The sequence below is a fragment of the Misgurnus anguillicaudatus genome, chromosome 25 (genome assembly GCF_027580225.2).
Source record: "Misgurnus anguillicaudatus chromosome 25, ASM2758022v2, whole genome shotgun sequence".
NCBI lineage: Eukaryota > Metazoa > Chordata > Actinopteri > Cypriniformes > Cobitidae > Misgurnus > Misgurnus anguillicaudatus.
In genome coordinates this window covers 13,649,149-13,666,867 of record NC_073361.2, presented here as the reverse complement: position 1 = coordinate 13,666,867, position 17,719 = coordinate 13,649,149, and the positions used below count along the sequence as shown (strand labels likewise).

Sequence of the window (17,719 nt, the reverse complement as noted above, 5' to 3'; positions counted from 1 at the left end):
TTTCACAATTAAAAATGTCTGCAAACTGGAATGAAGCAGAGATCAGGGAGCATGTCAATATCCACTCTGAAGATCATTCACCACCATACTAGAACGGCTCATCATGCACTCCTTTATAATCTTATAATAAACAAAAATGCAGGCGAGTGGTTATATATGTTTTAATAATGGATAGTAAGCAAACTTCAGACGCTGCGAAAAAACAAACAATTTACCAAGTGCTGGACTTTAAACACGTCACGTGTCTTTACGGGATCTTTGCGGTATCTGTGTGAACGTACAAACAGATTCTAGAAAATAATTGGCAAACTTACTTAACAATGCAAAAACACAAACAGAATCATTCAAGAAAGATGAGCTTTGAGATTACGGTACAATCGCTCCTCAAAACCTTTGAAAAACAGCACATTTGGTTTCATCAAAGGCACAGGAATTTAACCACGCTGCAGTGCAATAATTGCATTATTTACAATGATAGGTCAATGAATTCTTTGTTTACTTGCCTTGGCGTGAAATTGTGTTTTAAACAATTACGACACATTAGCTTTATTATGGAATTTGCGAGCATTGAGTAGTCAAGCGAAACAACAAAGAGCTACATACTGTAGCATATTTATGTCTGCTTTAATTTTAGGTTTGAAACAGTTTTTAGAGAAGAGTTTCCTAGATCAAATACATATAGGTTTTTATTTTTTTTATACCACAATTTACAAAATTTCCATTTGAGTTTCTTAACATGCCATGTGGTTTGAGATAATAGTCCAAACATTGTTCCACAAATCCACAACAGACTGTATTGCAATGGCCTTAGTGGAACATTTAAGTAGGGCAATTACTACAATTAAAGTTTATACTGTATTTACTATAAAAGTCTGTATTGTCTTTTAAATGTGTAAATATACAATAGCTGATTGCATTGATATGTTTACTATTCTATAACAAATAGTACACTGTTACTGGAAATTGCATAGAGACTCCCAAGCTGTATGCACAAAAAAAATATTTACAAAATATAAAAAAGTTAACAAATTAATTACTTAACAGCACTTGTAAATAACAAGCCCTTTTGCTATTCCCTAAGGGGCCAAGAGGTCCGAAAGGTGATCGTGGGTTCCCAGGTGTCCAGGGACCTTCAGGTTTAAAGGTAAGTTGGCTGAGATATGAGGTGTACAGTAAGGAGCATGCATGTGTTTGTTGGAGGAATTAGGCCAAGATGTGTTATGTACTGGCATACAATCAAGAATTTAGATAATTGAGGTATACCACATGCAAGACCACACATACAGCGCAGAGATTATCTTACAGAATAATTGTTTCCATTTAAAGTTCAAATACAATATGTTTCAAACGTTCAATCATGGAAGAATAAAATGTTAGATTTTAAACAGTTATATTGTACTCACTTTTTTGTTTAATCTGTCCTTTAATTTACTACTGTGATGATGGAAGATTTTAATAATTGAATATTATGTGAAACAACAAAACATACACAAAATCTCAAAAAAGACTTGAGTTAACAACTCCCAGACATGTACTCATTTAGATACTTGAATAAAAAAGCTTATTCCATGAAACAGCCATGAAGTACTTTGTACCACATAAGGTTTTTGTTAACCTGAGTTTGTGTGTGTGTGTATGGGTTGGGGGTTGTGAGAAGTGGTTATGCATGAAATCAGTAAGCTGCAGAGGTTTGCGTATGTATCATATTCTGCATATCGACTTCACACATTCTCATAGGAACTAATTGTCATTCATGAATGGGGATGCGAGTGTGTTTTTAATTATGTTCTCATTTACATTTGTGTTTTGTGTTTACCTCCCCTCTTACATTGTGTGTAGGGTGAGAAAGGAGAGCCAGGGTTTCCCATTACTGATGGAGTGCTCTTGTCTGGAGTTACCGGGCCACAGGGACCAAAAGGGCTAAAGGTCACCCACAACTTTTATACTCTCAGTGCTTTTAACCACTTATTTGCCTGCTAAAAAGACCTGCTCACCAGCATACGTGTGCAGTTTGGATGCTGGGTTGTGGCATGAGATGCTAGTGTAGCATTTTGTATAAGTTAAATAACAGCATGGATGTGGTTTACCAGCTAGACCAGCATAAATCAGCCTGGACTAGCATATGATATTCTAAGATGCAAAACTCAAAGTGCATCTGTAAATTTGCTATATTAATCAGACTCTTAAAGGGACACTCCACTTTTTTTGAAATATGCTAATTTTCCAGCTCCCCAAGTTGAACATTTGATTTTTACCGTTTTGGAATCCATTCAGCTGGTCTCCCGGTCTGGCGGTGCCACTTTTAGCATAGCTTGGCATAGTCCATTGAATCTGGTTAGACCATTGGCATCGCGCTAAAAAATAAAGAGTTTCGATATTTTTCCAATTTAAAACTTGACTGCAGGCAGCACAATGATGTTACGCAGTGCCCGAAAATGGTCCCCTGCCAAAGTCCTTGATTATTACGCCAGAATGAGAGTATAGTTCCTAGTCAGATCTGCCTAGAAAATCGCAAGTTTTAATTTTTCGTCAGTCTTAGTACACGATGTAACTACAGAAGAGTCAAGTTTTCATTTGGAAAAATGTCAAAACACTTTGGTTCTTTTTAGCGCCATGCTAATGGTCTAATCAGATTCAATGAATTATGCTAAGCTATGCTAAAAGTGGTATCAGCTGAATGAATTCCAAAATGGAAAAAACCAAATGTTTAACTCTAGGAGAGCTGAAAAATTAGCATATTTTCAAAAAAAGTGGAGTGCCCATTTAAAGGTGTAATGTGGGACTTTTAGAAAGATTTCTTGACAGAAATGTAATATAATCTACATAACTATATTATCAGTGGTGTATAAAGACCTTACATAATGAACTGTATTGTTTTTATTACCTTAGAATGAGCCGTTATTATCTACATATACAGCAAGTCCCCTTACATTGAAGTCGCCGTCATGTTTCTACAGTAGCCTTAAATGGACCAACTGCTTTACAGAGACCTTTCGTTCTTACATTGTCTCAGACGACGACATGTTTGTCCTCTGGTAGCTAACTTAGATTCTCTTTGCGTTTCGAAATTGAGGTTGGGTGCAATTCACAATCTCACCTCTAGATGCCGCTAAAAACCCACGCTTTACCTTTAATGGATTCTTACAACAAAGTGGTATTTCTGAATTGCCTGAGGATGGGATTAAGCGGATCTGACACAAAAGTATTTAATAAATGTATAATACTGTACGTGCCGATCAGCTTTCGGTTAATATTAAATTTTTTGACATATTGATAGCGGCTTTTTCATCTGAGCTCTTCATAATAATCCATGCTGGTCTTTTCAGCAGGGTTAAGATCAGTGTAGTATACCTGAAAAAAAACAGTTTTCATGGTTTTAATGTATTAATTTTTATTTTATACATTGCATTATTTTATAGGGAGACAGTGGTGTTCCTGGACCACCTGGTGAAAAGGTTTGTGGCTACAATTAATCTCAGCTTTGACACATCTTATCTTATCTATCATATATCCTGTACAGATTCAAATGTGAAAAAAAAAGACAAATTTTCATTGATTCCCATCAATCTAGGTATCACAACATCATAAATAGTTTTGGCCACAAATGTCTTTTTGTTGCTTTGTTAGCTATATCTTCACACATCCTGCGAACAAGCAAGCGATCCAAGCACTTCTAGCGACCTGTTTTCCATTTAGCTTGCTAGAAAAACCATCAAACGTTCACCTGTGTAGGTGCGCCGGAGGCCATCCGAATCCCTTGCCATTTTCCAATTCATAATTAAATTTTTTTTCTGTGGCTGTTTGCGTACAGCTGCTTCTGTTCAAAATGTTTTGGAAAAAGTAGTGAGGCCAGAAATGCCCCGTACAGGACCAGACGACGCTCAGGTCGAGTTTTGGCACAGGAAACGTCAGCAGCTTGGCCTCATTTGGCCATGCACCTGTTTTAAGGGGCTTCATTGTTGTGTTTGTGTGCAGTCTTGCCTCTAAGTGTTCCTTGATTTGTGTGTTATTTTATCCGAATCAGGGTCCAATAGGACCAGCTGGACCAAAAGGAGAGTTTGGATTTCCAGGACGTCCAGTAAGTTACCTAAAATCACAAATTCTTTAATGTACAATAGATGTAAATCTTGCGATGTATATTCATATACACTATATCGTATACTATATTTAAGTATACAGATGTTGTTTTGGGCTTGTCATATAGAAAAAAGACATTGGGATGATACCCTTAGGTCCTAATATGTACCCGTGAGGTACCGATATCTACCTTTGAGGTACAAATATGCACTATTTAGATACAAATGTTTGCTTTTTAATAAAGGTATTGCCCCAGTGTTTGCTTTTGTACTTATGAGAGTGTTGGTGGCATGGGTTCAAGTCCCAGTTTGTTGTCCATCTCTTCTCAACATGACTTCCTCTGTCTCTTCTGCCATGTCCAATAGGGCCCCAAATGCCCCCCAAAATGTAACTTTAAAGGTTACAGATGCTGAACTGACTCATATTTGTGTCTGTCCACAGGGTCGTCCGGGAATCGATGGACGCAAGGGTGAAAAAGGAGACTCTTCAGGATTATCTGTGAGTATGTCTAATGTGTCCCCGAAAACTTTAGTTTTTCTTGACAGGAATCAAATTTAAAGGGCCATTCAGTTTTTGTTGTATGAACACTGTATCAGCATATAAACACCACCTGTTTATAGCATCCTTAACTCTTTCCCCGCCTTTTAAGAGTTATCTCGTCAATTAAAAGAAAAAATTTGCATGGAAAAAACCTGATGAGTTTTTATGGTTATCTGTAATACCGCGATCATCCACTAGACTTACGCAATTTATAAAAAACTGATGCAAAAAATTATTTATTAATTTTACACTCCGTGTATGTTTTGATAATCGTTCTGAATCTGATCTCTAACAAAATTCCTTCACAAAAATGCAATTATTTCTACAGAGCCCCTAAGGGGACATGGAGCAAAAATTTTATAAAGGTTTCATGTGCACATGTGAAACTATCAAGCGCACACGTGAAACTTTTGTGCACGCACGTGAAACTTTAAAAAAAAAATTTGCACATGAAAGTTTCACCTGAGCACATGAAACTAAACTTTCGATTTTTTTTACTCCAATGTCACCTTAGGGGCTCGGTATATTTCAGCTTTTTGCTAAAAACATTTTTTTTAAAGGAATGAGTTAAGATGCGGGATGAGTTTTTTCCATTCACTTTCCTCAGGCTTTTCTCAGAATTCTTCAGTAATAAGTAAACCTTGAAATCAACCAATCAGCTCCAAGATGAATCACACATTACAACATCCGATTGAAAGCCAAAAAACTGTGTAATGTGCAATAAATAAATGAGACAATGAATGAACTATGCATCCAATAATACACAAAATAAACCCTGACCATCGACTTTGTGGTCGGTCCGTGTTAAAATGCTTATGCAATTTTGCCAAAAACATTTTTATAGATGGTTATGTTGTGTGTCTTTTACAAGTCTGTTGTTAAATGTACTCATAGTGCATTTGTTTGTGATGTTACACAACATTTTTCCACATTCTTGCCTTTGCTCTGTTAATCTATCCATCCATGTTTCCTCTCATAGGGGCCTCCAGGACCTCCCGGACCACCAGGAAAACCAGGAATATTTAACTGCCCTAATGGAGTAAGTGCCCCCCTCCTCTGTTTTATACTGTATGTGTCTCAATTCAGACAGACTTTGATGTAAATGTCTCATGTTTACATTTTTATAGACAGTGTTTCCGGTCCCCCCTCGACCGAACTGCAAAAAGCCTGTAAGTGAATGAGTTTGTGTGACACACCCATTGAGTTGCTGTCATTGAGGGCTTTGTGGCATCATTATCATCAGCTGTTAGACACCCTCTCTCTTTAACCCAGTCAGCATGGTCTTTAATCCAAAGCAGGCATGTTTGGGTTGATGGTTCAAGCATGCTGCATGCCATGTGGACAGAAGCATGGTCATGGTGTTCAGGTTGATGTGCTTTGCTGTGAACTAACAAATCTTGAGGATGGTGCCAAGGACATAAACCACCTCACTGAAAAAAAATATTCATTCAATTTACTCAAATTTTTTTAAGGTAAGTGGTTGCAATCAATTTATTTAAGCTACATTAAAAAAAATAGAAAAAACATAACAAAAAAAATGTGTTTAAATGTAGCTTAAATAAATTGATTGCAACCAATTACCTTAAAAATTGATTTTTTTGTTCAGTGTTCTTGGAGCATGTGTACCATGTTTTCCAAAGAAATGTTGTTTGTTTTTCTTGATATATTATTACATTTTCTTTCTTTAAATATTACTCTTTTCCCTTCACTGTAAAAATGCAGCATGAAGTTAAAACAACTTCGGTTTTGCAAGTTAATTCAACTATAACCTTAAGTTTTGACTTTGAAGTTGACATAACAAAGTTAAAAAAATCAGCTTGCTTTTCTGAGTTAAAGTAACATAAAATATACGTTGATTTGATATCATTTTACAGTGTTGGATTAAGATTTTTTGTATTATGCATGTATTGTAAATTGAAAGTTTAGAAAAATCTAACTACATTGTCTCTCTTTACAAACATCATCTTGCTTAATCATTCAGACAAACTCTTTAAATGCTTTCATTTTCAAGCTTTATTTTTCTGTCTATTCAATCGAATTACTTGTTTTTTATTAGAACATAATTGTTTTTCTCTGTTGAAGTAATCGCTCAATGTCAGAATATGATTTCGTATCCAGATGGTTGCAGTCACAATTTCTTGAATTAAAGGATTACTCCACTTTCATAAAAAGAAATCTCGATAATTTACTCGCACCCATGTCATAAAAAATATTTATGTCTTTCTTTGTTCAGTTGAGAAGAAATTAGTTTTTTTTAGCAAACATTCCAGAATTTTTTCAATGGATTAAATTTTATTGGACTTCAACAGTTTACAGTTTAAATGCAGTTTGAAATTGCAGTTTCAACACAGCTTCAAAGGACTCTAAATGATCCCAAATGAGGCATAAGGGTCTTATCTAGCTAAATAATTTTCATTTTCAGCAAGAAAAATAAAAAAGGCACTTTTAAACCACAATTCTCACCCTGCGCAACGTTACGTAATGCGTAATCACATCGAAAGGTCACGAAGAAGGAGGAGTTACTACCGCTGGAGGAGCAAGTATGAGTCATGCAACACTATACAACACTTATAACTTATGATTCACTACATGTTCGTATCATTTATATAATATGCACGCACCTATTTCCAACAAAAGACAGAAGTCTTACTTACCGCATGCAACTCGTGACCCGGTTGGGACTTTTCAATGAAATCCAGCGCATCAAACACACACGCAAAACTCCGCTGCTACCCCGGAAAATAAACTATATCCATTGTTTTCATAAGGCTGACTTTCTTCTCCTTACATCCAAAAATACACTTCTTCATTCGTGTCATTGTTGAGTTTTGAAATTAAACAAAGCTGTATCGCGTGATAAAATGTTTCCAAGTTCTAGCGTCTCCCGCTGATTGACGGGTGGGCAGGGATTACCGGGGGAAGTGCCCATATAAAGAAGTGATACGTATAGAAACCCCTGAAACGTCAGCTGGACCTGCAATCGGAAAAAACTTTCAGAAACTTGTACAAACCCTTGCGGCACAGAAATACTCTGTAACACGCCCAAACGCTTTTTTGACACTTTGCCTACGTTTAGCATTAGGGAAACAACTCTATAACTGTGTTAATAAGTCAGAATGCTTGAAATACCATTGAACCACCCCTTTAATGTCTTTGTGTTAGTTAATTGTTTAAAATGGTCCGCAAATGTGACCTTTCGATGTGATTATGTAATATGTAAGGTCACGCTGGTGCATCACACGGCTAGTGCAAAGACGAGAAGTTGTGGTTTAAAAGTGCTTGTTTTTCTTGTCGAAGGTGACAGTCGTTTTGCTGGATGGGACCGTTGTGCCTCGTTTGGGATTGTTTAGAGCCCTTTGAATCTGCATTGAAGATGCAGTTTTAAGCTGCATTGGAACTGTGAACTGTTGGGGTCCAATAAAGTTTATTAAAGTAAGGAAAAATTTTTTCCTCAAAAAACATAATTTCTTCTCGACTGAACAAAAAAGACATAAACATCTTGGATGACACTATCTGGATTTTATTTTTATGAAAGTGGAGTATTCCTTTAACACTGTGTTTCTTTTGAATAAACAATATATCAATATTAACACTCATCTCTGTCTTGTTTGCGTTGAACAGGTTAATGAAGATTCTGCACAAGGTGAGTTTTCTAAGCATTTAAAGTTTTATTTATTTTTTATTTAAAGATTTTCACTTGACAAACACATTAGTAAATTTAGAAATTAGAAAAATTCCCACGGGTCCTTGAAATCCTTTTTCAAGGCCCTGGGAAGTTTTTGAAAATATACATATATAGATACAGGTCATTGAAAGTGCTTGAATCTATTTTATGCAAGAAGTTTTCTGGAAAAAAAATCCATATTATTCCCTGTGTAGTGTAGGATAATATCATAAAAATTCTAGACTTTTTAAGCACACGTGCTAACCTGTTCACTGTAATGCTTATATCTTCTGTATGTGAATGTTGATTCATACCAAAATGCTTTTTTGCATAGTTGCGTTTCGGGTAACATATGTAACTGTTGTTCCCCGAGAAGGGAATGAGACGCTGCGTCTCCCTTGCCATACTTCCTGCGTCCCTGTAATGCCGTCTTTGGCAATATTTCAGATAGCGATATACTTCCTGGCTCCCGCGTCACCCTGTCTATGTCGTTAAGCCTCACCATTGGTTGAATTTGATGTACACGTTCAGAAGCACTTACCCCTGGAAGCGTCCCCAAAGTGTCACCGCAGTGACGCAGCGTGAGTTCCCTCGAAAGGGAACTTTAACAATGTATCTTAAAAGGTAACACGATGTAACCTTGCTCTCAACTTAAAATGTGTCCCCACTTATGTCCCAATTATTCACTGTCAGAAAGAATATGTACCCTCGCTATCACTAGGGCTTTACCCATTTAGAAAGTACAGCTTTGCTGATGAGTTCATATTAGTACCCCAGAGGTAAATATTGGTACCAAAGAGAGCTTTTTAGTACCTCAAAGACACATATCAGTATCTGAAAGGTACTAAATGTATACTATGTGTATATTTATAAAAATGTATACCTAATGGTACATAGGACCTTTTTAAAAGGTACTGTCCCAGTGACAGCTGGGGTACATAAAAATTTTTCCTGACAGTGTATAATTGGGAAACAGCATAAAAAACGTGTTTACAAAATAATACATTCTTGATTAAAAGCTCATAATTATAAAAATGTTCAGTCTCAATAAAAAAACAACAACATTTTAATGGTTTTGTGACTTCCTTACCTGTAGGGGGAGCTAGCTGCACATATTCTGGAGCCAAAGGAGAGAAAGGGGAGAGGGGTCTTCCCGGATTACCAGCCCCGACAAGTGAGTTTCTTCAAACACGTGACACAATATATTAAATTAAATATTTTTCAATTGGACTCTATATCCATTGAGATCATGTGTGTTTTATAGTTTCTGATTTGTTTCATCACAGGGAATACACTGGAGACCAAAGCGATTGTAAGTTTCTAATTTTGTGTATTATTAATTTATTATTATTTTTGCATTGTGCATTGTATAAATACTTGTTTTGTGTGCATTTGTGTGACAGGGTGATAAAGGTGATCAAGGTTTTAAAGGAGAGAAGGGAGAAAAAGGTGAAGCCGGTATGCCGGGCCTTCCTGGGGTCCCTGGAAAAACTGGCTTGGTGGTGAGTGGACGTACACACGTAGGCTTTTATAAAATCTCTGCTAAAAGCATTGTGAGAGCTCTTCATATTTCACTAGACGTGTATATAATTATACAACAATTTGTTTGTGTATGTATGTTCCATTAGACTCAAGCAAAGGTGATGCTTTTATTATAATGCACCCAGTGTTGCTCTGTGAATATTTTTATTCCATCTCTCCATTTCTACTATCAATCCCTATTTGCTTTCTCCATCTCTTCCCCATTTTCTCCTTACACTTTTCTTTCTGCATTTTGTTCACATCTCTTTTAACTCAAAGTTCTTTTTGATCTTGCTACACGATTCAAGATTTGTTTTACTTTTTAAAAGGTCCTAATATGTACCATTTGGCACCAATTTGTACCTTTGAGATACTAATATGTACATTAGGTACTAATGCAGATTGCACTCTCTGGTACCAATATATACCCCTGAGATATTACCTGTATGTACTTTTTGAAAGTGTACCACCCCAGTCATTTCTGACAGTAACAATATACATACTGTTACTAGTTAATTAGTAGTAAAATTAGTATGGTAGCTATTTTGAACATAATCCTGTGAAGCATAAAATGATTTTGGGTTTTGTCTGCAGGGACCTAAAGGGGAATCTGTTATTGGCCAACCTGGTAACCCAGGGCCACGAGGACCCCCTGGTTTTGGGAGAACTGGTGTCGCTGGACCTCCTGGACCACCAGGACCTCCTGGACAATATAACTCTGGTATATAATACTTGTTGAAAATACAAAAGCATATTTCTTTTAAAGGGCACATATTATATCCATTTTAACAATATGTGGGTGATTCTCACGAAAACTTGGTTTTAAAAATGTCAAGCATGAAAATGTAAAAATTGCTTAAATTTACTTTTTTTCCCACCAGACATTGAAAAACAAAGTCTGGAGTAAATGGGAACATTGATTTAAAAACTTTTACTTATCATTTAAAACTTTTTGTAACATAATTTAAAAAATTAGTCCTAAAAAATCTCATTACCGCAACAGTCAGAAAATATCAACACTGACATATTTTCAAAATGACATGACAAACCTGAAAGAACATAATTTGGAGATTCTGCACATGCATTTAAAATCAAAGTATTATGCTTCTATTAATTAAATTAACATTTAATAAGCATCTGTTGCGGTAATGATAATCAAAATGTCGTGTAAGCATTCTGACAAGACAATATTTCAAATTAACTGTAAAAAATGATCTTACCTGGTAGCCATCTTGAAGTAACTGGTCTATGTGCTTGGTCACTCAAAATCAAACTTTATTAAAATTCTGTATGTGTGCTTAAACTGTTCTCAAAAAGTGTTGCGGAGGATGAGAACATCAGGCATGGACACATTATTTTCCTAATTTTTCTTCATTATTATTATACATGAATATTCAGTAAATATTTTTTCTGTCATCTAAAGTAGTCTAGCAAAACATCCATTTATTTTTTTTCTTAATATTTTTGTGTTAATTTGATTAAATTACAACATAACACATGTTCAAACACAGCCGGACACATTGCGGTAATGAGAATTTCAGCAGAAAATGAGATAAAATTTCCAATTATAAATTCTTATGTTGAAATCACACATTGTGCAAGGTAGAACACAGTATTGTATTAATTCTGATGCTTTTTAATGTTACTATATTACACATTTTAAAATCATTAGTGCCGTGGTGTTTCAATGGTTTCGTGAGAATCACCCATGTAATATAAGTCCTAGGTGTGTCCAGAGTGTTTCTGTGAAGTTTCAACTGAAAATACTTACCCTATCTCATGGAAAGTTGTGTTATCGTCACAAAATATTTGATTCGTTTATTTGTGTTCAGGACACGAATTTCTGCTGTTTTTTGTGCTACTGAGCACGAATGTCTTTTTCGTGTCACTCAGCACAAATTTCTATAAACAGTTTTTCGTGTCCGTGATACGACTTTCTTTTCGTGTCATTTTATGTATTGTTTTCTCAGTTTTTTCTTATTTTTAAATCATTGTCGTTTGGGGTTAGATTTGGGGTTTGGATTAGGATGTCTAAAAATGTAACAGAAAGTGATTCTAACCCCAACCCCAAGCGACAATGGCAAGAAAAAGAGAAAACAATACATAAAATGACACAGAAAGTCGTGCTGAGTGACACAAAAAAGACATTTGTGCTCAGTAGCACGAAAAACTGGAAATTTGTGTAATTAATCAAATATTTCGTGAGTATAACACGACTAAACACGTGAGACTGGGTTGCAAAGTTCCCCACCGATCATTTATTATAGCATGTCCAAAATGCCCCTATTTGGGTGGAAGCAAAAACGTAGTTTTGTGTTTGTACCTTTAAATGCAAATGAGCTACAGCTCCTCACTACCTTACCAACAGAGATGCTTTGGTGTCCAACTCACTGGAGGCAGAAACTATGGTAATACAAGACTGTCAGTCAGCGGCCGTAGGCGGGGCTTTAGCAGTGTGACATCACATTGCTAAAAGAATCTAAACAGCATGTCTAATGAGACTGCTTTGGTTTAATGGGGCTTAAAAAAGGAGTGAATAGATTTTTTTTATATTGTGGTTGTGTTCACACACTGCCAGCACACATTTATGTCCAAACACCTTGTAAAAGTGGATTTTTGCAGAATAGGTGCCTCTTTTTTACAATATGTAATATAAGTTTTATGTGTGCCTTCAAAATACCCCACAGATAATTTATTATAGCATGTCCAAAATACCCCTATGCGGGTGGGAGCAAAAAAGCGATGTTTTCATGTGTGTTAATTGTTTCTCGCTCCCTTACCAACAGACAGGGAGCGCTTTCGGTTAAAAATAGAGTGAGTGGCCGTGGGCGGGACTTGGTTTGTGTGACATCACATTAACAAGAGAATCAAAACAGCATGTCCAATAAGACTTTTTTTGGTTTAATGGGGATTAAAAGAAGGAGAGGATGTTTTTTTCATTGTAGGGTTATGTTTACGCACATCCAACCTATACATTTAATTACAAACTCCTATAATATGTGCCCTTTTACAATTTTGAATTTCTGCATATTTCTAATTATACTCCATTTTTAATTCAGTACACCATTTGTTGACCGTCCATAGGGCATTTATAGATTGAAGTTACAAAAACTATTTGAAACAGTCCAGGTTGCTCATCAAAGAGCTCCATAGGTCAAGCACTTCAATGAAAAGCAATTCATATGTTTTAGCTCCTCTGTTTGTGTTTGTTTGTTTGTTTCAAGTCATCCTGATTTCCTCCTTTGCAGAAGCAGGCATGTTGTTGATTTAAGGTTATGAGGGATCAGATGGTCTTCAGTAAAGACACACCTCCCTCACACTCTGTAGTTAATCCCTGCTGAGTGTCCTGACAGCTATTCATTTCACTGGGATGAAAACAAACAGGGCCTATGGTGCAGTTTTGCTGTTATCACACTTTGAAATGTATAAAGAAGGGTAACAGTCGAGTTCATGTTGTTTCAGGCGTCATGATCCCTGGCCCCCCTGGGCCTCCCGGGCCCCCGGGAAGAGACGCCCATACCTCAAGTGCCGTAAGTAGAAGTTTTAATTTAAAGCGACAACAAAGCAATGTAAATGTATGAGTTGCATTAAATAAATCTGTATAGAAACATACAGTAAACCGAAGTTGACAGGTTGCTAAACACAATCCTGAGATGTTAACATTTTAATACAATGAGAAATTGGGTAAATGGAATGGAGATGATCCTAAGATGCTCATAGTTGATTTTGGCTTTCGAGAAGTAAAACCTGATCTGGGCTGGGTTTATGAAACACGGTGAATCACATTCTCACGCTAATGCAAGAAGGCTGTTGGGAAAATGTAATCCATTTTATGTTCATGGTTCAAGAAACAATTCCATCATCATTTTCCCAATTTCATGTTGTATCAAACCCGGAATGAAAAAGATATTTAGTAAAGAACATGTTGAATGGCATTTGACTTTGTTTCATTTTTGCTTTAGAGGGCTTTGAGGGTATTAGTCATAATAAGGATATTTTTTATCGAGTTAAGGGTGTGTTCATAGTGTGTATGCCTACGAACTGTACCCAAATCCGTTAAAATGGGTGGTCTGGAGTACCGTTAATGTAAGCACTGATATGGTTCATTGCTGAAATGAATGCATTTGTAGTAAATTGCTGAAGTGAACCATTACTAATGATGTGTGTTTGCGTATGCTCACTTACGTTGTCGACAAATGCCTGCCTTCTTTGAAAAATGGAAGTACTTTTGCAGTAGACACAAGTGGGTTTCGGTATTTATTCTTTGAAAACAAAAACAAAAGTTAAGAACAAAAGTAATGCGAACAGCATGGGTACACAGCTGCATCTTAATGATGCAAGGACCTAAATAATATAATGTATACAGAAAGAGACCCGCGGGGAAGGAGGAACAATCAAACTCTGGCTTTGACCAAAAAACGAACTAAAAGCTGAAGTATGGTATATTTTTACGCGTACGCGAAGGTCTGCGTACAGTGCGCATGACGCATTTTTCGTCATGATCGCGTACTGTACACATACCGCTCAATTTTTGAAACCCTGCGTACATTATACGTGTAGATCATGTATGCGCCTACAGGACAATGTAGTATGTAGCCCAGGAGATGCATTGGATTTTGTTGCAATGCGCATGCGTCGAATGCCTGTGTACACGTACGAGTCAAATAAAATATACTTTGCAAGGCTATGAATTCGACCATGCACGTACGTTCGCATTCAAGTAAAAAACAGGCTATAGTCCAGGCTTAAAGGAATAGTCTACTCATTTTCAATATTAAAATATGTTATTACCTTAACTAAGAATTGTTAATACATCCCTCCATCATCCGTGCGCGTGCACGCAAGCGCCGGAGCGCGCTGCGACGCTTCGATGGCGTTTGGCTTGGCCCCGTTCGTTCAATGGTGCCAATCGGAGATGGAGTTGGAGGTGGCCAGGCACGTCAACGTTTTTCCTGTTTGAGACGAGTAGTTATACGAGCAAGTTTGGTGGTACAAAAAAAACGTAGCGCTTTTCTAAGCGGATTTAAAAGAGGAACTATATTTTATGGCGTAATAGCACTTTTGGGATTACTTCGACTCGCCTGAAAAGTCCGCTCCCCTTCTCCCTCTCATAATGGGAGAGGGAGGGTGTTACTGCGCCGAGTCGAAGTACTCCCAAAAGTGCTATTACGCCATAAAATATAGTTCCTCTTTTAAATCCGCTTAGAAAAGCGCTACGTTTTATTTTGTACCACCAAACTTGCTCGTATAACTACTCGTCTTAAATAGGAAAAACGTTGATGTGTTTGGTCACTTCTAACTTTATCTCTAAATGGTACCATTGAATGAATGGGGCTAAGCTAAATGCTATCGAAGCGTCGCAGCGCGCTCCAGCGCTTACGTGCACGCACACAGATGATAGAGGGATGTATCAACAATTCTTAGTTAAGGTAAAAACATATTTTAATATTGAAAATGAGTAGACTATTCCTTTAAGGGCCAAAGTTTTACGCGCACACAGCGTTTCTGCATACTAGGATGCAAAGCCTTGCAAAGTTTGCTTCATTTGACTCGTACACGTACATATCCCATGTGCATTGCCACAAACTGCAATACCTCTCCTGGCCTGCATGCACATGCGTGACCTCGCCTGTACTAAGTATGCACGTACATGTAAAAAGTGAAGTATACCCAGGCCTTAAGTGTAAAAAATTTTTAGACAAATTTGAAGTTTGGTGGTACATGAGAATGATAAATGATTTATTCATGATGGATTTATTTATTTCTATAATAAATGCATCACTACAGCAAGTGTTATGTCTTTACACCAGGCCAAGAAATATGCAAGTCTTCAAGCCATGAAACAACAGTCACATTTGGATGAAGTGGGAACAATGTCGTTTGTTATTGATACGGGTAAACTCTATATTAGGGTGACTGGAGGCTGGAAAGAGATTCAGGTAAATGTCACCAGATGTAGTTTACATTTCATAGTGTATATATTCTGTTTTTAACAGTTTAATTCCTAAAACTGTTTTGGGTTTTCCTGTGTTTTCCTTTTTACAGCTGGGTGGCCTGATCGAGATGTACTCTGCCCCTGTCTTCTCACAAAATGATGTAAGTGTGATTTTTTTTTGGATTTTATTGGACAATTTTCACTGGAAAATCACAATTTAATATGTTGTGTAACTAAGGAGTCTCTGTTAATCTCCTACAGGCTGGTCCACTGGTTTTGACCCCTCAACTCAGTCATACACCAAAAATCCACACTGGAAATGCAGTAAGTCTGTGTTTGTTTTTGTATAAAGGTGAAATACAGTGTTTTTGTATTTCTTTGCCTGATGAAAGTTTTCCACAGCAGCCATATAACCCATAAATAAAGTTTATCCTTCAATTTTACAACGCATCTCTGGCTTTCCCACAGTGCACATAATGAAAGCAATGACTACCTCTGAAACAACATTCCCAGGCTGTCTTCAACTCGGAAAGACAAATATGTTTAATTTTGAGATTTGTCAAGGTTTGGTAGAAGCTCCGTTATGAAAAACATTGGTTTGGGCACCTCAAAAGCCTCAAAATGATCAGGACACTAAAAGTACCGTGGTGGTTTCCATTTCTCCCGTTTTAGACTAAATTACGGTGCTGTCCATTTACTGCCATCGAAGAGCATCCCAGACTCAGCTTACGTTAGCCTGCGAAGACACGCTGTTCAGTTCTGGAGAAAGATGAGGTTTCTTCTTTGTGAACTGAGGATTTTTTTCATTTAAAGTCTATTTGTGGTTTGTTAAACCATACAGTAAATAGTTCTTATTTAGTTTTAGACAAATATTGTCACCTTCTTTCTAGCCGCTCAAACAAACTGTTTTTGCTACTGTACCTTTAGGACGCTTATATTTAAATAAGCACTGTTATGATTGGCTTATATCTGTGCATGTGGAATGAGTAATATTGCTTATACTGTAGGTTGTGGGTTTGCTGTCGGATCTAATACAGTTTGCACTGGCACATGCTTTTAAAATAGCCGCTTTTTACAACGTGACAGCTGACACAAACTTTTTTGGTTGGACTAAAATAATAAAGTACTTCATAATTTTGGCTTTTATCTAATATTATATTTTTAAATGTTTTTATTATCTCATTGTGTTTTACTTCTCATCTAAAAATGATGTTTTGTAATTATGACTTGATTCATATGTGGCATTTATATATTTTTGCTCAGTTTCAGAATGAGACTTGCATTATAAAAAACAATGGCATAGCCTATTTAAATGTATTTTATTTAAGAGATACAATTAATATTTGAAACATATTACAAAGTTATCTGTTAATATAGCTGTGAAGATTATTGTGTAAAACTCAGTTTGCCTGAATTGAACACTGCAAAAAATGACTTTCTTAATTAGTATTTTTGTCTTGTTTTCAGTAAAAATATCAAAAAATTCTTAAATTAAGATGTATTTTTTGATGAGCAAAATAACCTAGGAAAATAAGTCTAGATTTTAGACAAAAATATAAAATGTAAGTGAATTAGTGCTTAAAACAAGCAAAAAATGCCAATGGAATAAGAATTTTTTTTTTATTAAATATTTATGAAAAAGTAAACTTATTTCAAGAAAATATTTCTTATTCCATTGGCAGATTTTTTTTTTGCTTGTTTTAAGCACCAATTTATTTAAAGTTTATATTTTTTATCTTGGTAATTTTGCACATCAAGACAATGCATCTTAAAGCTCACATAACACACGCTGTTTCTGCATTTCTGATGTTAATCTGGAGTACATATAGAGTAGTATTACATCCTTTATATCTCCGAAGAGTCTTTAGTTTAATCAGAATTATAAAAGAAAGATTAGCTTTATCGAATCTTTCCGATAACGTATGAAAAAATGAAGAAGGAGGAGTTACTATACCGCGGGAGGAGCGAGTACGAGTCACGCA

General features: G+C 36.3%; 1 protein-coding gene across 3 annotated transcripts in view; it reads left to right on the top strand.

Annotated features, from left to right (window-relative positions):
• col15a1a (collagen, type XV, alpha 1a) overlaps positions 1-17,719 on the top strand; it is an 85,694-nt gene that overhangs the window by 58,696 nt on the left and 9,279 nt on the right. For all 3 annotated transcript variants that reach the window (XM_055181612.2, XM_055181609.2, XM_055181610.2), the window contains exons 24-39: positions 1,082-1,144; positions 1,840-1,926; positions 3,420-3,455; positions 4,025-4,078; positions 4,519-4,575; positions 5,597-5,656; positions 5,745-5,786; positions 8,239-8,260; positions 9,378-9,455; positions 9,568-9,593; positions 9,685-9,783; positions 10,397-10,523; positions 13,265-13,332; positions 15,613-15,741; positions 15,848-15,898; positions 15,999-16,061. In XM_055181612.2, the coding sequence (XP_055037587.2) occupies positions 1,082-1,144; positions 1,840-1,926; positions 3,420-3,455; positions 4,025-4,078; positions 4,519-4,575; positions 5,597-5,656; positions 5,745-5,786; positions 8,239-8,260; positions 9,378-9,455; positions 9,568-9,593; positions 9,685-9,783; positions 10,397-10,523; positions 13,265-13,332; positions 15,613-15,741; positions 15,848-15,898; positions 15,999-16,061 (1,062 nt within the window). The remainder of the gene's footprint in view (positions 1-1,081; positions 1,145-1,839; positions 1,927-3,419; positions 3,456-4,024; positions 4,079-4,518; positions 4,576-5,596; positions 5,657-5,744; positions 5,787-8,238; positions 8,261-9,377; positions 9,456-9,567; positions 9,594-9,684; positions 9,784-10,396; positions 10,524-13,264; positions 13,333-15,612; positions 15,742-15,847; positions 15,899-15,998; positions 16,062-17,719) is intronic.